Source organism: Phalaenopsis equestris, unplaced genomic scaffold (assembly GCF_001263595.1).
Source record: "Phalaenopsis equestris unplaced genomic scaffold, ASM126359v1 Scaffold000255, whole genome shotgun sequence".
Lineage (NCBI taxonomy): Eukaryota > Viridiplantae > Streptophyta > Magnoliopsida > Asparagales > Orchidaceae > Phalaenopsis > Phalaenopsis equestris.
This window is the reverse complement of record NW_018164697.1, coordinates 79,057-106,259: the sequence shown is the minus strand read 5'-3', so window position 1 is coordinate 106,259 and position 27,203 is coordinate 79,057. Positions and strand designations below refer to the sequence as shown.

General features: G+C 35.8%; 1 protein-coding gene across 6 annotated transcripts in view; it reads left to right on the top strand.

Moving 5' to 3' along the window:
- Positions 1–26,807, top strand: part of LOC110024347 (alpha,alpha-trehalose-phosphate synthase [UDP-forming] 1-like) — a 63,210-nt gene extending 36,403 nt beyond the window's left edge. For all 6 annotated transcript variants that reach the window (XM_020724253.1, XM_020724259.1, XM_020724257.1 and 3 more), the window contains exons 9-18: positions 1,681–1,729; positions 2,875–2,975; positions 18,413–18,600; positions 19,398–19,515; positions 19,987–20,166; positions 20,246–20,368; positions 20,457–20,544; positions 23,362–23,492; positions 24,203–24,301; positions 26,115–26,807. In XM_020724253.1, the coding sequence (XP_020579912.1) occupies positions 1,681–1,729; positions 2,875–2,975; positions 18,413–18,600; positions 19,398–19,515; positions 19,987–20,166; positions 20,246–20,368; positions 20,457–20,544; positions 23,362–23,492; positions 24,203–24,301; positions 26,115–26,621 (1,584 nt within the window). In that variant the 3' untranslated portion in view covers positions 26,622–26,807. The remainder of the gene's footprint in view (positions 1–1,680; positions 1,730–2,874; positions 2,976–18,412; positions 18,601–19,397; positions 19,516–19,986; positions 20,167–20,245; positions 20,369–20,456; positions 20,545–23,361; positions 23,493–24,202; positions 24,302–26,114) is intronic.
- Positions 26,808–27,203: the final 396 nt, after the last annotated feature.

Below are 27,203 nucleotides of genomic sequence, written 5' to 3'. Positions count from 1 at the left end.
TTAAAAGGAGCCCCTCCTTCCAAACAAACAATCCCCGCCTCCCCACGCGAAGCGTTAGAGGACTACTTCGACAATTGATTTTGATAGAAATAGCAAGCCACCCAAGCAATGAAACCCAGATGGATAAAATTGATGTCTTGGGACTTTGTTAGACGTAGTATTTCAACTACTTTAGTTATAGCTAGTTGGAATTTGTTTTATAAATCACATCTAGATCAATTAGTAGTATACTTTATGAATACAGAGTTACCATTTAAGGTATGTGACAAGAACGCATGTGAAAATCATTTGCCTTATGGGGTGTTTGGTTGGGGGAATTTGTAGTGTATTGTAAATCTTTTGTAGTGATTTTGAAAATTATGTGTTTTGGACAAAGAATTAAAAATACAATGTAAAATATGAATCAATTTGAAATTTACACCTCAATTCATTTTTGTATGAATTTAGAATTCGACTAATTTGGCCGAATTTGAGATTTATACCATTCATTAATGTAAAATGTTATTGAAAGGTGGTGTCGCCAGACGCCTCCCATTGCCCGCTGCCTCTCGCCACCACCTACAGTTGCCCGCCGCCTTCTGCCGCCGCCCGCCCTGTAGCCTCACGCCACAAGCTGTCCTCTTGCCTGCCGCACGGCGTCACCTACTGTCGATTATCCATTGGTACCCACCAACGCTAGTCGTCACTACAACTGCTCACCTCCATTGCCACCGTAGTATGTCGCCATGGTTCACAACCGTTGGTCGTTGGCGTCAATTGCCGGTCTCCGCTGCTTGATGCTGCCCTCCACCCGCCAATAATATTTTATATTATTCTGAAATATATTATTTTTAATCTACTTTAAATCAAACAAAAAAAATACTACGATTATTTTACTATGAACCAAATTACTCTAAAGATTTTCAAATACAATACATTACTTCTATTTTGTATTCATTTTACATTGTTTTACTTTTTCAGCAAAACAAATGGCCCCTTAACTCCTTTATTATGTTTCAAAAGGGGAGTATGAATTTATAGAAAAGAGGTTATATTTTTTATAGCATTCTTTCACAAATTAACTCAATAGTAATATTTAGAAGTGACAATCTTATAAAATACTAGCGGAAAACTTTGAAATTGATATAATTATAACATTATTGATCGGAGAAAAAAAAAACCACAAAACTCTACCAATTCCTTCGTCTGGTTTTATAATGTGTTATACAGTACATTTTGAAAAAATCTTACATTAGATCATGTTTCTTGAAAACTCCAATTTTTTTTTACATTGTTTTACATTTTCAGCAAAACAAATGGCCCCTTAACTTCTTTATTATGTTTCAAAAGGGGAGTATGAATTTATAGAAAAGAGGTTATATTTTTTATAGCATTCTTTCACAAATTAACTCAATAGTAATATTTAGAAGTGACAATCTTATAAAATACTAGCGGAAAACTTTGAAATTGATATAATTATAACATTATGCAATTATAACATTATTGATCGGAGCAAAAAAAACCACAAAACTCTACCAATTCCTTCGTCCGGTTTTATAATGTGTTATACAGTACACTTTGAAAAAATCCTACATTAGATCATGTTTCTTGAAAACTCTACCAATTTTTTTTTTGCGAAACTTTATGATGCGAGCATTTGGTATAAATGTTGTAATTCTTATTGTTAAATCCTTTTTGCAGGATCGCTCCCTTGACTTTTACGCATTATGTGCTCTATATGCTGTTACTGGTAATTAACTCTTATATTTGGCACATTTATGTTTTTCTTTTTCTTTATTATGTATGAAACATGATGAAAATTTTGTCTGGACTGGCCTAAACTTTGGAAAATATTTGCAAAGCACAATATTTTCTTAAAAGGTTGTGTCTAATCATATGCAAAAATTTTTGCTACTTATATTCATAGATATTCATTGGAATCTGTGATGCTTACGGGTGCATCTAATTTCATTCTTCAATAGAAAAATGGGATGCTATATATTGACCTCATATTGTTGTCAGAAGAACAAGAGAAATCCACATTTTTGTTTATGGTCTCTTATATTTGGTTACAACATAAAACCAGGCCTTTCTTTTTTTAAAATTCTTTATATAATCCTCTTTTTTCTTATCCGGTTAACAAGGAGAGCCATTTTAATGTTTTCAGTAATTTTCCTTGACTTTATTTATTATTATTATTATTATTTTAACAAGCTTACCTGGATAACCTTTTGCCATTTCGGCTTCCAGGCAAGATGCATACATTATGTCTTTGGAGAGCTTATAGGCTCCATCTATAATGCAAAAAACCATAAGAGTGACTAATACCAACGCTTTGATAAATGGATTCAACTTTTGGTTTTTTAGCTGACCACCAACAATACTAGCCTTGCAAGCGATTTCTCAACTGTTTGAAAAATGATAAGTTATGTGTTTGGTTCCATAATATGGGTGACATTTTTGCATGTATCAGTAAAAGGAGAAAAGTGTCAAAATGATCCTTTTGACTTTTTTTTTGTACAGGTTCATTTTAAAGTTTTCCCAATTTTTTTTTTTAATTATGGTCAAAATAGTTTTCTATATGGACTATTTCAACCAATATTAAAAGAATTTGACGATTAATTTGACATTTTTGTAGACTCTAAAACTAGAATGTTCCCATGTAAATAGTCATCAGACAACTTAAAATGAGGGGCATATGTGCAAATTACATATGATATTAATTTAGATTGATTTTATTTATCTTGCCATATTGCTTTGTCCAAATCATACCTTTTTGTTATATACTCTATCTTCACAACGCCTTTATGCTTTGTAGCTAGTTTTGCCTCTGATGTCAGATAACTTGACGAAGATTTCATCTATTAATTCCTTGTGTTTTACAACATATTTCAGATGTTGCTCTCGTAACATCACTAAGAGATGGCATGAATCTCGTAAGTTATGAGTTTGTAGCCTGCCAGGGTGCCAAAAAGGGTGTATTGATACTAAGTGAGGTAAGACATTACTGAGTTTGATTTAACTACAATATTGTTTAATATTAGCCTTTTTCTATTGTCGTAATTTTGATGGTTTTTTATTTCTCACTGAAATGGTTTAGGCTTGTTTTACTTGCAAAACAACTAGGTGTTTTCTCACGTCCTATTTTCTTGGGTAGTATAACTAAACTTGGTGGTTCCATACTTCCTTCCATCTCTTTGGGACCATTATGACTAATTCCCTCTTTTTTTTTTGTTCGACTTCCCAAGCAATTTGGAAATTGTTTTTAAGGATTTTTTAGTGTTGGCATAATGGTGCAACGTATGATCTTTAAGCATGAGTTGTCTTTGAGCTTTATAACATCGTCCAATTCCTATATATTTATTTATCTAACTACCTAAACTTTACTTTTCACATTTATATCATTCAAATCTTTCATACCACATAAAAATACTGTTGTTTTAACTTTTAAAAAGTTAAATAAACCTTCTCATGCATAGTTAGTGTGACATATATAAAAGTTGAAGTCTAGGAGTTTAGATGTTGTCACGATTTGACCTGGAAGTTTGGAATACCAAAACAAGAATGGACAGTCAGACAAAAGAAATTAACTATCTAAATATTTTCATTTCATAATTAAATTTAGAAAAAACACAAAAAAGTCATTCTATTCAATTTACAAATAGTTCATACAAATTTTAGATTTTTTTAATTAAAAAAATAAAAACTAAATTGGAAGAACTATCAGTTTAAGCTTCTTGATATATGTGTACATATTCTCAAAGATTCATCTATTATATAACATATTTTCCTGAAAAATATGATCCCTAAAGGTGCGAGGTAAATTACTCAGTAAATAAAATGCTTCTAAACTAAAATAAAATATTATCATGACCTGGCCTGAAAGCTTGGAATATCAAAATTGGAACGAATTGTCGGACGAAAAAAATTAGTTATCTAAATATTTTCATGCATATTTAAATCTAATCCAAAACACAAGTCATTCCATTTCATAAAATTTTAATTTATATATAGTTCATATAGATTTTAGATTTTTTATTACTAGCAAGAAATAAAAACTAAAGTAATAACCATTAGCCCAAGCTTTTCAGTGTGTGTGGATCCAGCTATTCTACATCATATTTTCTTGAAAAATCCGAGCAGTTGAATGTGTTAGTTAAACTACCCAGTGGGTTAAATATTTCTAAACTATAATAATTTTCATTTTAAAATATTTTATAAAAATACAGTAGGTAGTACTTTTATTTATTTTTGTTATGATATTCATCATTTAGAATGATTGTCTAAACGTATATTAAAAATATATGTTTAATATTTTCCAAAATCTACTAAAAAAGTATGCAATTATTTTCATTTTACGAGTACCAGTACATTGCATCCCCTATTAGTATAATTTGAGGTTAACTACATATATTCATGCTTATATCATATTTTATATCTTTCTTTTTTTTAATATGTGAAAGCTTGAAATTTGCATTTTAAAAGAAGTGCTAAAAGCAATAAAAAAAAGTAATTGCTTTCATAAATAAAAGAACTATTATAAAATAAAAATATATTTACTTCATTGTTTGAATTAATTTGTTACATTTTTTTTTTAATGAGACTAGTCATTTGAATCATATATAATGACAATTAAGTTGTGTTTACCTTCTATTCACTTTTTTATGCTTCATTCAAATTAACTCCAACCTCATTATTGTCATTATGAGTATTAATTAGATACATTTGTTTATAATTTCTCTACTTAATAAGCTACTTTTGAAGTATTTAATTAAGTATTCTAATATCTGATGCTTAATCTGAAGTTATTTTATTTTATTCATTGGTATTGATACATAGTTTAATTTATTATTATTTAGTCAATCACCTTTCAGCTTTTTTATTAGAAATTTCCATAACATTTCTTTTAGCACATTTAAGTTAAGAGGGTTCTAATGGATGTTTTAAACCTAGGGTTTCAAAAAATTAATTTACTATTGATACACCACTAATAAATTTTCATCATCCGACACGAATCTCGAGGCAATATTTTGAGCAAAAAATATTTAAATCTTGATAAAAAGTCAGTCAGAGCTCCGATTTCAGTAAAATTATAGTCAAACTGATCGGTTCGATGAGGACCAAATGATATCAAGGTTAGTTTAATTCGAGTCAAATCAAACCAAATCAAGCAATTAAATCATTTTTGGAAGATTTCCGGACACATTTGAAAGATAAAACTAATATCAAATTCAACGAGTTCATAGTCGAATCGAGTGTTTCAACAAGACAAATCCAACGAGCTCAAGATTGCTTAATTTCGACATTGTCAAGACACTCAAATATCCATCAAACGACTCCCGATCGGAGGAAGCTCTCCGAACCATCCGATCAAAATGGTTCATATTCCTGCATTAATTTGCACCCAGAACACTATAAATAGAGCCCTACCCCTCATATGAGGGAGGAAATCTGGAGAGAGAATTTGAGGTTTTGAGAAGGAGCTTAAGTCCAACATCATCTGTGTCATTGCAGACCGTCGTCGACCTCCGTCGATTACCGCCAACCGTCATCCACTGTCGTCGACCACCGCTAACCAGAGCCGTCAGTCGACGTTGTATCTTGGAATATCTAGTAACAATTTTCCGTCTATGGGATAAGAGGTCTCTGTAATCATGAACTTATAGTGGATTTTTTTAATTGTGTCAGGTCCCGTGGTTTTTTCCCTTTACGGGTTTTTCACGTGAAAAGTTCTGGTGTTATCACAACTTAATACTCTTTCATCTGAGTGTGTGTTGAATCCTCATGCAACGCTAAGACGATAATCCATTACTATACTACCACGAATTTTCTAGCACGCATCAACTATTAAATTAAACTTATTAAGAAATTGCATATTAATTATTGAAATTAAACTTTAGATCCTGAAAATTTCAGATTATCTCGCTTTTTTTTCTGATTTATGTCTCTCCCCTACGCTAACAAAATTTAATAAAACTTCTAAAATTTCAGTCACATGAATCCTGAAATTAAAGAAAAGAAAAACCTTAAATTTCGGTTCCTGAAGTTCACCTAAAAGCCGCAAACTTTCCCAAATCTTCTCCGTCTAGCCCCGTTTCTATGAACCGATCATGTAGGTGCTCTGGTCGAGCTCTCCCGGATGCGGACAAATGCCGCATGCGCGCAACACTGCGGAAGATGCTGCTCGGCTTTCCCTTTCTCTGCTCGCCAACGCTCGGAACTCAACGCTTCTGCACGAAGAAAAGCCTGCTTGACCCGCACCTTGCACTAGGAGCTTAAGGAGCTCCTTCGAGCTTCTCTCGAGTGCAGAAAGTGACGCCCGAATGGAGAGGAGATGCTCGGTTGCTCGCCTTCTCCATTTCTTCCTCCTGCGTGGCTAGCGGCAGTCGACAGAGCTGCTCGTCTCCTCCTCCTTCTTCGATTAGGGCCTCGCTGCTTCTCTCCTCTCTCGCGCTGTCTTTCTCCCTCGCTGTCTCTCGCGCTTTTTCTCTATCAGCCTCACTTCTCCTCTGTCTCACTCTGGTTTGTTTCGGTTCGAAGTGGAGGAAATGAGTGTACAATTGTCTTCCCACGGGCGGTGGGAGGTTTCCTCGATCGACACCTGCGCTGCTGTGCATTTTACGCAGGTAATTCATTTCTTTTTTTTTTCCTTTAATAATTTAGATAATTAAAATTTTTTAAATGTTGTTTTTTCAGATATTGGCGTACATAAGAATTGAGGGGTATGTATGTAATTTTTGGTTAGAGGCGATGTAACATTCCTATTAATTGTGCTCTGCTACTTTCTTTCCCTTGATTTTATCCCCAGCTTTTCCATTGACTCTGCCTTGGTGTTGGCAATCATTGATGGTTCACTATTATGTCTCCAACCAGTAAAATGCTGGAAGATTGCAGCGCCGCTGATTTAACCACTAATATTTCGGACTTCTCCATGGCAGGAAACAAGACATTAAGTCTGCCCTTTGCCTTGCCAAAACCACCAGCATTGTGTTTTGAAGGAGGGCGTTGGAGGACAATGAAGATCACGAGAATGGAAATAATAATTTGCAAGAACTCTATAAAAGAGTGCAAGAGAATTATTTGTTGAAATTTACCTAGGTCAATAGCCACACAAAAGAGAAATATTTACAATTATTTATTCGTTAAAACATTTTTCTAATTTTTATCCCACTAATATTCTTCTTCTTATCCCACTAGTATTCTTCCTCTCTCTCCCTCTCTAGCTCCCCCACCGATTATGCTCATCGAAGATACATGAAAGCTTGACCTCTTTTCTGTCGGATTATCTTTCCGGTCACCAGCTCTTGTAATTGTCATTTTTTTTTCATGTGAAGAGTTGGGACTTCCAACCAACCATACTCTCTAGCCTTGGAAGCTTATTGTTGATTATTTCATAGATAAATGTCTTTGTATGGCACCGGTGGAGTTAACAACCTCCAATCACTCAACCAGCAGTCTCCAATTTTGCCTCTGCACTTGGTTTAATGTATGATAATAATAAAAAATGCACATCAATACTATGCAATTAACTTCTTTTGTATCTTTAAAATTGATAGCTGGAAAGCTTATAGATGTTGGGTTGATGACATTTAATTGGTTTTTAAGAATGTATGTAAAGCATATTTAACCAATACATTAGGGGGCTTTGACTTTTTAATTAAAATTGGCATGAAAATTAGGGTATGTTTAGGGCTGCTGTTGATTATTTTTATAATCTGCTAATAAACAGATTATTCTGATAATCTATAGATTATCAGAATAAATTGGCTTGCTGTTTGGGGGAACTTATTCAGAACAACTTATTGGCAACTGTTGTTGGATAAATGATAATTCTGCCCCTGTTTGGTAAAGTTATTTGCAACATAATTGTATTGGGAAAATAATAGATATAACAGAAATCTCAAACTGTCACAGTTCAGTTAAAAAAAAATAAAATATACTGCTCACTATCTCGTGAGTATCAAAAGAAATAAAATAAAGAGAAATACAATTACAAGTGAAATGAAATTAAAAATATTAAAAAAATTAAAAATATTAAAATGTTTAATTTAAAACTCTAACGCCGTCTGTTCTCGGCAACACAGTTTTCCTGGGAAACCATCGTACCACGATCACTGTCGGAATGTCGGCCCAACGGAAAAAACCACATCGTACTAAAACCCCCCTCCGACAACGTAGAACTGTCGCCCACTGTTATGAGGCTGACGTGACGTTAGTAACGGAGCGGGTAGTTCGCAGTAACACAACACAACTCGGGAGTTCTCTGAAATCCTAAAGCTCATGCAGCTACTGAGATAAAAAAATCAGAAAATGATTTGTCGGATCATAAAATTAAATTAAGTTTATGTAGCAACAATAGAACCAAAATAAATGAAAGTCATAGAACCGTCTCAAATTCATTATACAATGAAATACATATGAAATAAACCTACAGTCTAATAAATATAAAAGTGTGACTGAATCAACATCCACATATAGCATCTGCTATAGACTCCCTCAAAGCAGTCATCTATGCTACATCTTCACCGTCTTGAGTTTCAAATTCAATCGACTCGATCTCATCCTCAGGTAATGATTGCTCCACGAGAGACTCCACGAGAGATTCTGAAGGTTCTTCTGGAGACACATGCAACTGAATGTCATCAGCCAAAGTGAAGTCTGTATCTGATATAGAGAGATGTCGTCGGATGAAGTTGTGAAGTATCATAATGGCCACCACAATATGCACTTATTTGGGAAATGGATACGACGACATATCACGTAGGACGACCAATTTCTTCTTCCACACCACAAATGTTCTTTCAATTATCTCGCGTAAGGAGTGTCGTTTTTTAAACATTTCTTTTCTGTCATGAATCGTGTCACTTGCTCGCTCAAAATCAGGAATATGGTATCTGGTGTTCGGATAAGGCTTCAAGTAGCCCCTCTGCATCGGATATCCAACATCAACAAAATATTACTTCCCTGTTATGAAAGACATTTTTAATGAAAAATAATACATATAAGTTATATGTTTTCGTAGATACACAAACTTGGAGGCGGATGAGGGAAACAATGTGTTTTATTCCTTGTTGCGTATGAAAAAGATGACTGTCATGTGTACTTTCTTCCCATCCCGTCATTACAAATATGAAGTCATATTGAAGTCACATACTGTCATTACATTTTGGTTAGTTGTGCTACTCCGACCAAATATAAGCGACCTTTTCGTGACTTGGTAGTCTGGCATCTACGCGCGTATCGTCGATTACTCCTACGCAATTATGTTTTCCATAGTTAGAAACTCAATACATTACGAAGTTAAAATAAAACACTTATAAAACTTAACTTGATTTATGACATGTAATGAGAATATTTAGCAATTTGTCCAGGAATAGTTGCGAACAATGGATCCGTTATCTTGTTGTTTTGCGTTGGTAAGCTTACAAGCGCTTGTATACTTTTGGAGAAGTATCGGCTAATTATTTTTAAAGAATGTTGAAATCGTTCCATAGCTCTTCTAATTGATTTGTTCTGTGAGAGAATGTATAATGTTATAGCCAACACCTCTCTAGTGGTCGTTCGTGAAAAACCCTGAAGGCCATGGTTGAGACATAACTCATGAATGAGATCCATAAAAATGAGTGTAGTCATTCGAAAAATGTTGTTGAACCTTATCGGATTTTCACCAAGCATGTCACCCACCCATTTGTCCCCAACATAGGAGGACGTCATGTGTGGAATCCGTCCAGTGTTGAAGCAGTAGTACTCCGACAATAATATCACAATAGTTACAACCAATGTCATTTTCTTATGGCGTTCTTGTTGTGGATCCATCCTTAAGGAAGAAAGGTATTAGGGTGAAATAATTTTCGATAAGTGTTGACAAGAAAATGAAACAGTAGAAACATCAAGGAGTACAACGCATCAGAAAAGGGAATTACATAAATTGTTCAGGTGAAAAAAATTATAGTGTTGAGATCAAAATACATAAAAGAAAAACTTATTGGCAGCATAGTATAAAATAAACTCATTCTTCTAATAGAACACGCAAACACTCAATGCGCAGCTCGGGCTGCAGCTCCATGAACATTTGCGTGCTAGTAGAATCCTTAAGTTTTTTTACACATTTTGCATTAAAGCGCGTATCGACAACTACTTCTGGAATAGCATCCAAAATTACAATAGTCTAATATGGTGCTATCCGGTAGAGCAGCAAGAGGCGGAGCTGCGAAAGCAGCCATCAGTTGATCGAATGAGCTTTTTATGAAGGTGTCATTTTCTTTCGTCTTTCTGCCTAATCTGGGCCTCTTGGACGTGGAACTAGGCTCCCCCATCTCCTTTTGGTTAATACTAGGTTCTTCTTCATCAGCTATAATCTGTTCAGGTAGCAAGTCATCTGATATTCCTGTAAACCCCAACTCGTTTGGGTGGAATACATGTTTTCCCGTCGCGACAACCCCATTAAACATGATGCCAGTTTCTCTTCGAACTCCTGCTCAATTCCTCACTGTCTATATTTTTTTATTGTTGGCATGACCTGTATCATTGTATGGAAGGAGAGGAGTTTAGTCACAAAACTAAAAAAATAAGAGAATGTACAAAATAAGAGTGTAGTGAGTACCTCTAATTTCTTAACTCACCATTCATCGGAAGCATCAATTGTTGTTTAATAGGATCCCAATCCAGCTCGGTGGATCCACGTTTCAGCTCCTTCCAAATTTTTCATCAATTGATCTCATTTGTTTTTGAATTTGAGTCTGTTGTAATCCCTTCCTGTCTATTCTTTGAATTCTTTTACAATATTTTGTCAATCTTCCTTGTTGAAATATGTGTTTGGCCTATTATCGAGTTTAATTTATGTAATGCAGAGATTGTAAAAAACATTTGTAACTTCCTTATCTCACGTAGTTGACAGACCCCCTTCGTTCTTCTTAGCGATGTTGGAACTATATGAAGAATTAATGATTAAACAGAGCAACATAACATATAATTTTAATATTAATATAAAAGTAACTGAGTGATGTTCACATATGTGATTGGCGACATTTACAAACATATCACATTGTTTATACGGATTTGCATGTCTAACACAAAAACATTCAACTATATATATGTTTCATATATGTCCCTAGTGTATTCAGAAAATAATCACACCATATGAAATGAAATGATGCTTTCCTAATTTACAACACATCATGGCCATTATCTCCACAATACTAATGTACTCAACATTCTTTCACCACCATCACTAGAAAAAACACATATTATAAAGCTTGCACAACAATAAAGAGAAAGATTCAGCATCATTACCAGTCCCAACCATGCCAAAAAAGTAAAATTTCAAAAATTCTCATTAAAGCCTCACCGTTGAAGAAATATTAGAGCTCCAGAAAGGAATATTTATGAGAAAGAAGCACCCTATGAACAAACCATATGTTTAAACTACTAAGCAATAATTTGATGTTACCATATGTCATGCTTGCAAATGTCATATGCATAATCATGTCATATGCATAATCTTCATTCTCTTCATTCCTAAGCATACAAGCATACAAGCATACCAAATTCTCAAATTCTCACACAGGTATTGAGATTCATAATCTCCATTCCCAACCATACAAGAATACAAGCGTCATGAACATTGCCATCAATTGTCAATGTTGGCTATTGAGAAGAAAGGACAGCAAAAAAAGGTTGCCAGTCCATTTTCTAGCACACATTATATAAGAACGGCAAGCATTGCAATTACATACATACCATCCAATTCTTATATATTTATATGTGCAAAAGCAAACATTACTGTACTATATATGTTGCATGGGAGGAGTTCAATAATTTAACCCATCTCCCTCGGGTAAATAAAATGACATTCATTTCCTTCTAAAATGCAATTAAAAAAACTCTTGTAAATTATTTTTCACTAGCAGAAGTTTTACCCGCAAAAAATTGAAAAACAATAAACATTTGTAGAAAAGTCACAACCAATTCCTTTTCACTTGGGACATAACTGTGCTTGACATTCATGCTTCATTAATGTCAATAAATTGCTTGGAATATTAAAGCTAAGTTATTTTCCACTAGCAACACTATAATTCCATCACCCCTAAAATATATTAAAGCTTTGTGATATCTAAGGTTTATACACATAAATATGAAACCTTAGGTGTTAGATATATTTAAAGGAATTGTGTGGTATACATGTCAATTCCCCACAAAACTCCCACTTCAAATCAAATAGCAATGGTTGAAGCTTGCAACTACAAATTCCTCTCGCGTGATGCTTAAATAAAAGTGATGCTCACTAACATACCATACAAATAGAGTAGGACAATATTTTCATCAACTATTCAACCAAACTATCCAAAATCAAGGGTTATTTGCATGCATATAAGCCAATTCCTTTATATTCGCATACCTAACATCTGAATTTTTTTCTTAAAAACCCATTAAACCACACAAATCTTTCATATGCAACAAAATTACCATCATCTAACCTTTAAAAAGAGAAAAAAACTCAACCTAAAGTTTCATATTTATGTGATGCCTTTAACCGTCACAGACAACCATCTTCCCACAGGAAATATGTTTTTCAGAGCCTGCAAAATTTCAGACGAAGGATCCCAATAATACGAAGGATCAAAAATTTCTCTACAGTTAAATACGAAGAAATTGCACGAAGAAAGCCCTGTAACAGGAATGATCAAAAATTTCTTCCCACTAATAGCATTGCCCAACGCATCCCAGTAATAACATTGCCCAGCTCACCATAATTCCATCACCCATATACCATCACAGGCAACCACACAAATAACATTTCTCTACAGGGAAGAGGAGTTGTGCAAAGCCATAAGGCATAAGAGGGATACCTGAGAAATTTCACACAACTTTCGATCCACCTCCTAACGATCTGTTCACCACCTAAAGGCCAGACGGGAAATGGGAGGGGAGGGGTGCACGGGATGAAGGGTCGAGAACTGGGGAGTTTGATCGCTGAGCTAGGGCAACGACGGAGACGAGATCAAGGGGATGAGTATGTGATGCCATTAACCGTCACAGGCAACCATCTTCCCACAGGAAATATGTTTTTCAGAGCCTGCCAAATTTCAGACGAAGGATCCCAGTAATACAAAGGATAAAAAATTTCTCTACAGTTAAATACGAAGAAATCACACGAAAAAAGCCCTGTAACACGAATGATCAAAAATTTCTTCCCACTAATAGCATTGCCCAACGCATCCCAGTAATAACATTGCCCAACTCACCATAATTCCATCACAGGCAACCACACAAATAACATTTCTCTACAGGGAAGAGGAGTTGTGCAAAGCCATAAGGCATAAGAGGGATACCTGAGAAATTTCACACAACTTTCGATCCACCTCCTAACGATCTGTTCACCACCTAAAGGCCAGACGGGAAATGGGAGGGGAGGGGTGCACGGGATGAAGGGTCGAGAACTGGGGAGTTTGATCGCTGAGCTAGGGCAACGACGGAGACGAGATCAAGGGGATGAGTATGTGATGCCATTAACCGTCACAGGCAACCATCTTCCCACAGGAAATATGTTTTTCAGAGCCTGCCAAATTTCAGACGAAGGATCCCAGTAATACAAAGGATAAAAAATTTCTCTACAGTTAAATACGAAGAAATCACACGAAAAAAGCCCTGTAACACGAATGATCAAAAATTTCTTCCCACTAATAGCATTGCCCAACGCATCCCAGTAATAACATTGCCCAACTCACCATAATTCCATCACAGGCAACCACACAAATAACATTTCTCTACAGGGAAGAGGAGTTGTGCAAAGCCATAAGGCATAAGAGGGATACCTGAGAAATTTCACACAACTTTCGATCCACCTCCTAACGATCTGTTCACCACCTAAAGGCCAGACGGGAAATGGGAGGGGAGGGGTGCACGGGATGAAGGGTCGAGAACTGGGGAGTTTGATCGCTGAGCTAGGGCAACGACGGAGACGAGATCAAGGGGATGAGTATGTGATGCCATTAACCGTCACAGGCAACCATCTTCCCACAGGAAATATGTTTTTCAGAGCCTGCCAAATTTCAGACGAAGGATCCCAGTAATACAAAGGATAAAAAATTTCTCTACAGTTAAATACGAAGAAATCACACGAAAAAAGCCCTGTAACACGAATGATCAAAAATTTCTTCCCACTAATAGCATTGCCCAACGCATCCCAGTAATAACATTGCCCAACTCACCATAATTCCATCACAGGCAACCACACAAATAACATTTCTCTACAGGGAAGAGGAGTTGTGCAAAGCCATAAGGCATAAGAGGGATACCTGAGAAATTTCACACAACTTTCGATCCACCTCCTAACGATCTGTTCACCACCTAAAGGCCAGACGGGAAATGGGAGGGGAGGGGTGCACGGGATGAAGGGTCGAGAACTGGGGAGTTTGATCGCTGAGCTAGGGCAACGACGGAGACGAGATCAAGGGGATGAGTATGTGATGCCATTAACCGTCACAGGCAACCATCTTCCCACAGGAAATATGTTTTTCAGAGCCTGCCAAATTTCAGACGAAGGATCCCAGTAATACAAAGGATAAAAAATTTCTCTACAGTTAAATACGAAGAAATCACACGAAAAAAGCCCTGTAACACGAATGATCAAAAATTTCTTCCCACTAATAGCATTGCCCAACGCATCCCAGTAATAACATTGCCCAACTCACCATAATTCCATCACAGGCAACCACACAAATAACATTTCTCTACAGGGAAGAGGAGTTGTGCAAAGCCATAAGGCATAAGAGGGATACCTGAGAAATTTCACACAACTTTCGATCCACCTCCTAACGATCTGTTCACCACCTAAAGGCCAGACGGGAAATGGGAGGGGAGGGGTGCACGGGATGAAGGGTCGAGAACTGGGGAGTTTGATCGCTGAGCTAGGGCAACGACGGAGACGAGATCAAGGGGATGAGTATGTGATGCCATTAACCGTCACAGGCAACCATCTTCCCACAGGAAATATGTTTTTCAGAGCCTGCCAAATTTCAGACGAAGGATCCCAGTAATACAAAGGATAAAAAATTTCTCTACAGTTAAATACGAAGAAATCACACGAAAAAAGCCCTGTAACACGAATGATCAAAAATTTCTTCCCACTAATAGCATTGCCCAACGCATCCCAGTAATAACATTGCCCAACTCACCATAATTCCATCACAGGCAACCACACAAATAACATTTCTCTACAGGGAAGAGGAACTATGCAAAATCATAAGGCATAAGAGGGATACTTGTGAAATTTCACACAACTTTCTATCCACCTCCTAACGATCTGTTCACCACCTAAAGGACAGACGGGAAATGAGAGGGGGGAGGGGTGCACGGGATGAAGGGCCGAGAACAGGGGAGTTTGATCGCAGAGCTAGAGCAACGATGGAGACGGGATCAAGGGGCTGAGGAGTAATATGTAGTGAGGAAACGCGGAACGCGGGGTAAAGGGAGCGGCGGACGATCCTTCGTGTTATAACGTAAACCCTTACGCACATTCTCCGACCGCCGGCCCCAACGCACTAACCAAACGCTTCTTCGGTGTTACGAAAACGCCGATCGTAGGGATAAGCTGCGCCAAACCGACCCTTAGTCTGAACCTTCCACTTGAAGAATTTTTAATGTGTTAAGAGAGTTATTTTTGTTTAGTATCCCCTTTTCATCATCTATATGGCTGATTAAGATTTTGTAGTACCCTAGATCATCAATGATAAACCTTTTATCCTTTACCACCATAATTGCTTTGTTATCTTTTTGGTTAGTTTACCGTGCAATGCCTATTTGTTTTTTGGAAGGTCCAAATTAAAAAATAAAATAAAATCATGCATTGCACCTTTAAAATCGTCAACAATACATTTAATAGTTGCTTCCATTCTTTTGGTGTTTGACTATATGTAGATTGTACTATTGTTGCTTTAACATGCTATCATTATAGAACCCTTACTCTTCTTTTAAGAATTAGTCAGGTTGTGTAAGATAGCGATAAAATTTTGAGCAAAATCAAATAAAGATAAGCGAACACATCACACATCACACATCACAGATCATAATTGCAGGACATATGTTTATTTGTTTAGGTGATATTTGCCTACATCTATGACCACATAGAGATTGAAATTCCATTAAAGTTTAAAAGTTGAATATATCAAATATTTCTTTTGTGCAGAAGAAGATAATTATGAGATATCGCTTTCACTATTTAATTGATTAAGAGAAAATGCACATGTTTGCTGTGAAAGTGAGTGTTGAGTTTGTAGAAGAAGGTTTTGTTGATGCTGCTATTACTGTCTTTCTTTCTTGGCTACTAAAGCTTTTTGCTCTCGTCTCTCCTCTACTTCAATAGCTTCTCTTTATTATAAATGAAATTTTAAGCATCTCTGTTCTCCGTCTTTGCTCTTTATATTTTCTTATGGTTGTCAGATGTTTCAATATTTTAGATCTATCTTCTTAAATAGTGCTTAGAGTTGGTAGGTAGTAAGGTTGAATTTATTAGGTGGATGATAAATGGTATTATAATGTATATGTTAGAAGATAGTAGCTAATGAATTTTAGGATTTAGGTATATGATAGTGGATAAAAGCTTGGATGACTGGGATTAAAAAAAAATTTCATATCTTAGCAGGTTGAAACGTTAACTTCTTCGCGAAGTTGCCCAACCAATATCAAGTTCATCCATATCTGAAGCTAGGAATATTGCTCACATTTTTAAGCTTTGAAGTAGTTCCATTATCAATTTTGATTTATACATCTTCAACTCTCACAGTACTTAGCACTTCACTATCAAATGGATAAACTTTTTTACAATCTCCTATAGTTAGCTGTAAACTTTTTTTATGGAGTGCTATGAAAATCGCATCTATTTGTATGATCCAGGACTCCATTAAACTATCCACGATTAGGATTGATGTATTAAATATCTCTTTATTTGTAGCATTCATAAATTCCTCTATATGATTTAAAGTTTGTCTACCCTTTACTCCTGACATACTCTTTTCATTTGATTGGACTTACCATACGATATCCATCACCAATATGATCATTTAATTGGCTCATTTGTTGATATTTGGATCGACCTTAATTTCTTCCTTTCTTGCACTTCTTCCTTTGCTGTCAAATTTTAGAGCAAGTGGTGAAGATCCTTCTTCTGATTCATGTCTTTTGGTGTTCTCACTCAAGTTTAGGTCAGAAGCATCAGTTAGATTTAACTTTTTAGACTAAAATGAACTAGTGACAACTATCACATTTCAAAACCAGCTCTCTAGAAATGATGAGAATAAGCTTAATATTTTATTGTCAAAGTTGATCAACACTAAGCTCACTTGACTTTTAATTATACTGAACTTAATTGTATGCACTGTTATGGAAGCACCCTCAACCATTCTATTTGAAAGATTTCTTATTAAATGCACCTTATTTATTGTTGTTGCTTTCTTGTACTACTATGGTAAAGTTTCCATTACACACTCTGGTTTTCTCGAGAAATAAAACGAAGGCAATATTTTTTCGCTGGTGATATCCATTCTACTCTTTAACACTTATCTGCCCAGGAGATCTTAGTCTTCTGGGCTAATGGTAGTGAGCTTCTTCGCCAAGGGAGAGATGCGACTTTTAATGGTACAAGCAGTTCTCAATTTGCATCTTCCACTACCCATAGCTTTTTCCATCGAATTGATCGATTCTAACTTCACCCTCTTTATATGCCACATTATTTACAAATTTCGTGCTTACTCTAAGGGTAATCTTGCTATGCTACCAAATGTTGGGAAAAAATGCATGCTCGAGAGTAATGGCAATCACAAGAATGAGAAGAATAACCTTCGTGTAGAACACCAGAAAAAGAACGTGATATTTTACATTATTGTGTGAAATCTACTTATGTCCATGGCGACATTGATAAATAAATATTGACTAATTCAAAGACATGCAAGATGCAATATTTTCTTCTTTCTTCACTAGCCTTCTTCCTCTCTCAAATTCCCTCTCTAAATTTGAGCATGAGTCCTCCATTTATGCTCACTGGAGAGAAAAAGAAAAACTTCCTTCTCACCTTCCATCTTTGTTCTGTTGCTTTTATCAGCGTCGTCAGGTCATCACTTTCTTGTTACACTTCCCAATTTATTTATTTAAACTATTCTCGTGTATAGAGTTTAGTGAAGTAGGAATTTTTGTATATGGTTGTAATTGATATGAATTGATAAGTCTCTAGCTGCAACATCTCTGTTTCTACTTGTTTCTGAGCTTTCTGGAATCGTTAGGGTTTCTCTACTACGTTTTGTGTATTCCCTTGCACACATACAATCATTGCATTTAAATTTTCAGAATTGTTCCTCAACTCCTCTGGGTTTCTTCTTATTTTCATGCTTTTCAGGGCTCTTCTGGAACAATTTGCACTGTTATATAATTTCTTATATAGTTTGCAGGAGCAGCACAGTCTCTGGGAGCTGGTGCCTTACTTGTAAATCCATGGAACATCACAGAGGTTGCTAATTCAATAGTCTATGCATTGAACATGCCTCCTGATGAGAGAGAAAAGCGCCACAGGCACAATTATGCCCATGTAACTACTCATACAGCCCAAGACTGGGCAGAAACTTTTGTAAGGTATGAATTTGATCAATGATGCCTAATATGATATAAGTAGACTATTTTTACAAGGGAAGGTTACATACATACGACATTATTCTTTGTATTAACCTATCTAACACAAACTTTCTTATTTATTCTGTGAAGTGTGAACACATCACATACCTTTTCATCCCATTCAATATCTGTGCTAACCGCTTGTTACAAATGAGTAAATGATTCCGTATTTGTATTAGCATGTATTTATTGATAAAGAAACTTTCTTTCACAGGCATTTTGATGCCCTAGAACATTATGTGGAGATCATTTTCTCTCATTTTTTGCTCTCTAATAAAATAGGATCATGATCCATCTTGTTTTTTCCGTAATAAAATTTAGGCACTTGAATGTTTCTCCACGTGGCTCTACTGCACGATTTTTTTGTATGTTAGACTCTTGTTTCTTCTGGTCAGTTCCCCTTAACTATGCCGTTAGTTGAGGTGCTCCTAAGTTTTGGCTTCTATATTTCATCCACAAATCTTAAACTGTAAAATGAATTCTATGCTGCTACTTAACAGTTATTAAACACATTTTATTAGCATAGATTTAATTTTATTTCTGTTTATGTGCGTTGATTCATACTCACAAATAGAATAATCATGTGCCTCGAGTGTGCTTTATATTTTTCAAGATTTGCTTTGTCATTGTGCCTTGTCTTTGTATTCATTCTTCATATTCTCATCTTCTACAGCACAGTCAAAACTCTGATTCCCTGATGTGAACAATCCTGCTCATGAAAGTTCTTTTACCTTAATTCCGTTTTTGTTTCCCTGTAGTGAACTCAATGATACTGTTGCTGAAGCTCAGCTAAGAACAAGACAGGTTCCACCAGCACTGCCTTCCGAATTAGCAATTAATCAATATTTGCAGTCCAAGAATCGACTTTTGATACTGGTATTGTCTGATTTTACACTTCATGTTTAGATTTCATTATTTAAAAAAAATTGCATGCAATGTTTATTAATTAATTAATTTTAATTCTGAGCTTTGTTGGTTGACTACTACAGTGTAAGATGTTATAAAAGCCAAATCAATTTGTCCAAAAATAAATGTGTAAACACGTACTAGAAAGAGATGCTTATTTATCCTGTTTCTCAGGGGATTAAACCTAATATTAGAACTTATAACCTAAATCCCTAGTGCTATTGATCACATGCAATATTGATAAACAATTGCTAAAATTTTTGTAAATATAGAGTGGGTTTTTTTTTGTATAGACTTTAATGGCAACATTTTAACTGACCCAGCTACACTATTTCATTTTATAACAATTTGAATTTGAACGCCTTAGTTTGAGTTATTATTCGTGTATGATTTTGTTATTAACATTTTTTCAGTGAGTCTTGCACATGTTCAAAACTGCAGGGTTTTAATTCAACTCTAACAGAACCGGTTGAGTCTTCTGGAAGGAGAGGTGGAGATCAAATCAAAGAAATGGAGCTTAAGTTGCACCCGGAGTTAAAAGGCCCATTGGCAACATTGTGCAACGATCCGAAGACTACCATTATTGTCCTTAGTGGAAGTGACAGAAGTGTCCTGGATGATGTACAAATTTTTCATTACTTCATTTTCCTGTTTCATTAGATATTTTCCGTCCCTTATACTTTTTTTTTTTTCTCCTCAGAATTTTGGTGAGTATAACATGTGGTTGGCAGCAGAAAATGGAATGTTTTTGCGTCTTACTGATGGAGATTGGATGACAACAATGCCAGAGCATCTAAATATGGATTGGGTTGACAGTGTAAAGGTGATTTTAGCTCTATGATTTGTATTGCGTGCTTGATGAACATTTGGTGCTTATTGATTATTGCTCTCAACTTCATTGGATTTACCAGCATGTTTTCGAGTATTTCACGGAAAGAACACCAAGGTCTCATTTTGAACATCGGGAGACATCACTAGTCTGGAACTACAAGTATGCAGGTAGTTCTTATGCAATCAATGACTTATTTTATGTGGCATTTACATAGCACACAATTCTGATGTATTTACATATCTCACACCTTTACCTTCATATTTACACACACGACACTCAATTTTTTAATATCACATGAAAAATAGCACTAGTATTACCTTTAAAAAGTGAAATACACCTTTTAACACATGGGTATAAAGTACCAGAGTGCTATTGAAGCGGGGGCTATGGAGGAAAGGCCGGTCCTCAAAGGGAGGGGGGGTTATCGCTCCTCTCTTTCCCCTTTCATTTCCTCCCCTTCTTTCTTTTTTTGAACTTGAGGCGGGGGCTATGGAGGACCGGCCGGTCCTCAAAGGGAGGGGGGTTATCGCTCCTCTCTTTCCCTTTTCATTTCCTCCCTTTCTTTCTTTTCTAGAACTTTCCTATTTTAAATCATTTCCTAAAATAGCACTTTGGTACTTTATTACCATGGTTCTTATGCAATCAATGACTTATTTTATGGGGCATTTACATAGCACACAATTCTTATGTATTTACATATCTCACACCTTTACCTTCATATTTACACGCATAACACTCAATTTTTTAATATCACATGAAAAATAGCACTAGTATTACCTTTAAAAAGTGAAATACGCATTTTAACACATGGTATAAAGTACCACAGTGCTATTGAAGCGGGGGCTATGGAGGACCGGCCGGTCCTCAAAGGGAGGGGGGTTATCGCTCCTCTCTTTCCTTTTTCATTTCCTCCCTTTCTTTCTTTTCTAGAACTTTCCTATTTTAAATCATTTCCTAAAATTTGAAATCCTAATTATATTTTATTCTCCTTTTATATTTTGAAGTCCTTTCCAAAATCTGAATTTTGATTACTTTATTTACCCTTCCTCAAATCTGATTTTCCTTCACTTTATTTCCTTTCCTCGATCTGAAACCTGATTTGATTCTTCCTTCTTATTTTATGTATTGCCTAAATAAAGTCCTAACCTCAATATAAATAGAGGATGATGCGTTTAGAGTTAGGTGTCTTATTTTTTATATCTGAATTCAGGTTTTAGCCTTGATATTATCCCTTTGAGTATTGTTTCCAATGTCAATCTAGTGCTCGGGCTGTCTCTCGTTTGAGGTGGCGATCGTCTCCAAGGTCCGAGCAGTGCTACGACTGTAGCAACCCCAATGAGACATTTATCTTACCGTACTTCCATTTCCCTACTATCATTTCTGAATCCAGCCCCTACAACCCCTTCTTCCACTGCTGTCAGCCACCTTCCTGCTCCTATCCAGCCACGCAACTCCCCTTCCACTGCTGCCAGCCTTGCTCCTTTCCTCAGGACTCCGTCAGCTTACTCCGTCAGCTGCTGTCTTCCTCGTTAACCACCTATAAACAGCCCTTCCATCTCCTCCCTGCCCCTGGCCAGCCATCTCAACAACCCGCCAGCCTTACTGCCCCCTCTGGTTCCTTCCCTACAGATTACAATCACCACTGTCCATTTGACAGCATCGCTCTAACAACAAACTAACGACTCTTCCTTGTAGCTTCCCTGCAGGTCACAACAATTGCTGCCCTTCCAAGCTTCCTATAACTGTGGTTTGATGCCCCTACCCTTGTTAATTTGTTTCACATCCCTTCCACAAGAGCGAGACACCTCTCCGGCCTTCATCGCAGTCGCATCAAACTTGGTCTTCTTTTGTCAAGTCTTTATTTTTAATCCATTGTTTTACGCTTTTGTTTTATGTGTTCTCTTTCTTTCTTTTGAGTTTTCATTGTAACCTTGTTTAAGTCATTAATAAAATTATGTCGTGTATAGTGGTTTGGGTTAACTTCGGTATCATTTGGTAATAGAGCTAGTTCAACCCTAATTTCATCTTAGGATTTCTAGCATCCGCCCCTACTCAATCCTCACAATAAAATAAATACTTTCTTTCACATTATTTTCTTTCTTTGTTCTTTCTTTTATTTCCTTCCACAGATCCCAAATCCTAACCATGCCACCAAGGAGATCTATGCCCGAGCCTACCAGGATGAGATACGGCCAGAGCTCTACCATCTTCAGCAGAGGCTTATGGATATTGAAAAGAAAATTCAGTGGGAGGTTACTCTAATATACTTCTCCTTCATAGCCACCTTCTTTCTCCCGTCCAGCCACTGCATCCGCTCTGCCAGCCTTGCTTCTTCCCTCAGGACCTATTCCAGTCGTTGGCTTCTTCTTTAACCACCTACTAAGAGCCCTTCCAGCTCTTCCTGCCCCCGGCCGACCGCCAGCCCTCCCATCAGCCTGCTAGCCTTGCTGCCCCTTGGTTCCTTCCCCACAGACCACAACCACCGCTGTCGTTGTCAGCGTCGCTCCAACAACAAACCAACAAATTCTCCCTTCTGCTTCCCTGCAGGCCACAACTATCACTGCTCTTCCAAGCTTCCTCCAACTGTGGTTTGATGCCCCTGCCCTCGTTGATTTGCTGCCCATCCCTTCTGCATCAGCGAGACACCTCTCCAGCCTTCACGGTATCCGTCTGCCTTCCACTACCACTCAAACTCCCTCCACATTAAGTTTGTTATGTCTTCTATTGTCGAGTTTTTATTTGTAATCTTTTGTTTTAAGCTTTTATTTTGTGTGTTGTCTTTCTTTCTTTTGAGTCTTCATTGTTACCTTGTTTTAAGTCATTAATAAAATGTTGTCGTGCATCGTGGTTTGGGTTAACTCCGGTATCAGCTAAATACATAAGAATTGTATGCTACTTATGTAAATTTCCTTTATTTTGTTCTATAATATTGCACATTCAATGCTAATGCTACCTTGTTTGCTTCATTTTCGCTGTTTACGAAGATGTTGATTTCGGAAGGCTCCAAGCAAGGGATATGCTACAACATCTGTGGACAGGCCCAATTTCTAATGCAGCTCTTGATGTTGTCCAAGGTAGCAGGTCAGTTGAGGTTCGTTTCGTGGGAGTGACAAAGGTGGGTCAACCTGTTTGAAACCAATGTTGATGTAGAAAGTTGCAGTTACAGAACTGAGACGACTCATGATAATCTATTTTTGGATGTAAATAGTAGGAAAGGAATTTGACTTCTGAGGTTCTTTTATTCCTAGTTTTTTCAGTTGTCAGTCGGTAGTTGTAAACCATGTGTTCAATTTAAGAGAAAACTTGGTGCTTTTTGGTAATTAACCTTTCCTTTATACCTAATTAATTTGTTCTTCTCTTCATCATCATCAGTTAGCCGAGTTCAGGAGTTCATCTTAGCTGCAACTCAAAATTATTGAGTAGATTTTGATTGGACTCTAATTCAATTGATTCCAATCATATCAAAGATGATTCCAAGTTGACTAGAGATTAAAATAAAAATGTATTGGAGGGAGGGATTGAACCCATGATCACTACTTAATATATCAAAATACTAACGATTGAACAATTATTAATTTATTGATACTATGTGTTGAATAAATATAAATATATAGCAAGTTTTAGCAGTCCGCATGTTAACTAGTGATCATGGGTTCATTTGGATTTATTTATTCATAATTTATCTTATGCTTTTCAAGGACTATTCTTGGCGACTTGTATTAAAAAAGTTCATTGAAGACTAATCTTTATTTTGGATCATAATTGTTTTCATCTATTACATCTTCATGGAATTTACTGAAGTTTTAATATCTTTAATGTATACAGGGTGCCGCAATCGATCGGATATTGGGAGAAATTGTTCACAGCAAGAACATGAGTGTGCCGATAGATTACGTTTTATGCATCGGTCGCTTTCTTGGAAAGGTTGATTTTTCTTAACACTTATTTTCTCTAACTTCTAGTATTCTCATGTTGTTTATTTGTTCGCTAGTTTTTCAAAATCATTTTATCTTGTGTTTTTTGATGTAGATTGTTAAGAACAAATCTATAAGAATTAGTATGTAAATGGGAAAATCATGAATTTGGTGAAAAGAAAGCAAGCTTTAAGGTTGGTCATATCATAATCATCATTAGCTTTGTCTTAATTATTCAATTTTAGCTTTATGAATCCTAATTTTCTTTTTTGTTTGATTGAGTGTTGCATGGTATCAAACCTGCCTTACTGATATATTTTTGCACAAAGTTTAACCATAATTTGTCAATTCCTTATTCTTCCTTTAGTATTAATTTTATTTACCATCTTATTGATGCATCTTATATCATTTATTGTGCATGCCCAAATCCATGTTGTTTATTTTCACAATTCTGAATTTCAATTGATTTTAATTTGCATCATCTCTGTAGTATACTGATATTTTAATCCATTCTTTTTGGTATTTTTACACATTAGTTAACATTCTCATTTTCAAAAATCTTAGGTTGGCTATTAATGTCTTAATACTCCTCAATCCTCATATAATACAAACATTGTAGCCCACCTTATTGCATTTTATTAAAGTTTATCTTTAAGATTACTTGCTGTTCTCTTACTGTACAGTGCTCATAAGACATTTCTCTATTTTAACTTCTCTAAATATTCTCATTTATTCTCATTCTTATGCAATAAATTTGAATTATTTAAAAACTTCTTACATGCAAGTGTCACTTTATAATTCTAGCCTTAGCATCGCATTCTCTAAAATTACTAATTATAGACCCTTGAGGTTTCTGTTTGGTTTAAATGTTTTTATTTTGCACCTTCAAATACAAAAAAAGTGGCATTTTTTATATTAAAGCCTTGGGTTGTATAAAAGAAAAAAGAAAGGTTGTAAATACATAAGAATTGGGTGTATGTATGTAAATGCTCCTACAAAAATTTTGCTATTTGTTGCCATTAGCACTTTCTTTAATCTATGATTCAAATATCCTATTTTCACAATTCTGAATTTAAATAGATTTTAATTTGCATCATCTCTGTAGTATACTGATATTTTAATCCATTCTTTTTGGTATTTTTACACATTAGTTAACATTCTCATTTTCAAAAATCTTAAGTTGGCTATTAATGTCTTAATACTCCTCAATCCTCATATAATACAAACATTGTAGCCCACCTTATTGCATTTTATTAAAGTTTATCTTTAAGATTACTTGCTGTTCTCTTACTGTACAGTGCTCATAAGACATTTCTCTATTTTAACTTCTCTAAATATTCTCATTTATTCTCATTCTTATGCAATAAATTTGAATTATTTAAAAACTTCTTACATGCAAGTGTCACTTTATAATTCTAGCCTTAGCATCGCATTCTCTAAAATTACTAATTATAGACCCTTGAGGTTTCTGTTTGGTTTAAATGTTTTTATTTTGCACCTTCAAATACAAAAAAAGTGGCATTTTTTATATTAAAGCCTTGGGTGGTATAAAAGAAAAAAGAAAGGTTGTAAATACATAAGAATTGGTGTATGTATGTAAATGCTTCTACAAAAATTTTGCTATTTGTTGTCATTAGCACTTTCTTTAATCTATGATTCAAATATCTCTCTGTCCATCTGTCATCTTTCTTGTTTTGGAATGAAGATTACAGAATGATTGGAAACAATTTTTGCGCCAGATTTTTTAATCATTATCATCTTAGAGAACCATTTCCTACATATCAGTAATATTATCTTTTTCTGCTGCTTAAATAATTCTTCAGGACGAAGATATCTACACATTCTTCGAGCCGGAGCTCCCATCCGAACCCTTAGCCTGCTCCAGATCAAAAACAGCAGAAATTTTCAAATCATCTGCCGAGAAGAGGAACACAGGGAAGCCTTCCAACATCAAAAACACCATGAGAGTCTCTCATGGAAGGAACCAGAAGGGCTCCTTTTCATTAGAAAGGAAGGCTTCGTCCTCATCTTCTTCATCATCGCCATCACTATCATCATCATCATCCAACCACAACCACAATAATAACAATCTAAACCCCTCGAAATCGGCTCAAGACACCTCTTCCTGGCACGAAGGATTCTCCGTGCTCGATCTCAAGGGTGACAACTACTTCTCCTGCGCTGTCGGAAGGAAGCGGTCGAGCGCGAGGTACCTTCTCAACTCCTCAGAGGACGTCGTGCTGTTTTTGAAGGAATTAGCGGAGTCATGCACCCAAAATGGTTTTGTTAATCCTAGCAACCATTTCTTGAATGCTGATAGGATGAGATGAGAGGTATTGTATTACAGAAGGTGTCGTGTGTGCCCCCCCCGTTTGACTGTGGAAAGAAAGCTTGTTTTTTTGCAGGCAATGTTTTTGCAGGGAAGGGGCTTTAGAGGAATGGAGCATTCTTAGGTATTCTATAATGTTTTATATTTTATGTGTTATTCATAATGTTAATCACGGTTAATTTGGTAACATTATGTGTATAATTGTTGGTGTTGGCTTTTTTTTTTTGTAATTCTAGCAACTCATTGCTTGTATAATAATAAACTCTCTTCTTTTAGGTTCTTGGTTATACCATTAATGAGTGGGATTGTTGTGTTTCACCTAAACTTCAATTTATATATGTCACTTTATCAAAAGATGTATTTTATCCTTTATATGAAAGACTTGGGGGCGGTATAAATGTAAGAAAAAGTAAAGTTTAGGTGTCAGATTTGCAAATTACATAGGAGTATTATGTACGAAAATGCCCAAAAAATTGAATTTTATGTGGTGTAAATACATAGGAATTGATTGGTATGTGTGTGAATCAAGTCAAAATTTATTTTATTAGAAATTTAAATTTAACGACCAAATTATATATTGCAA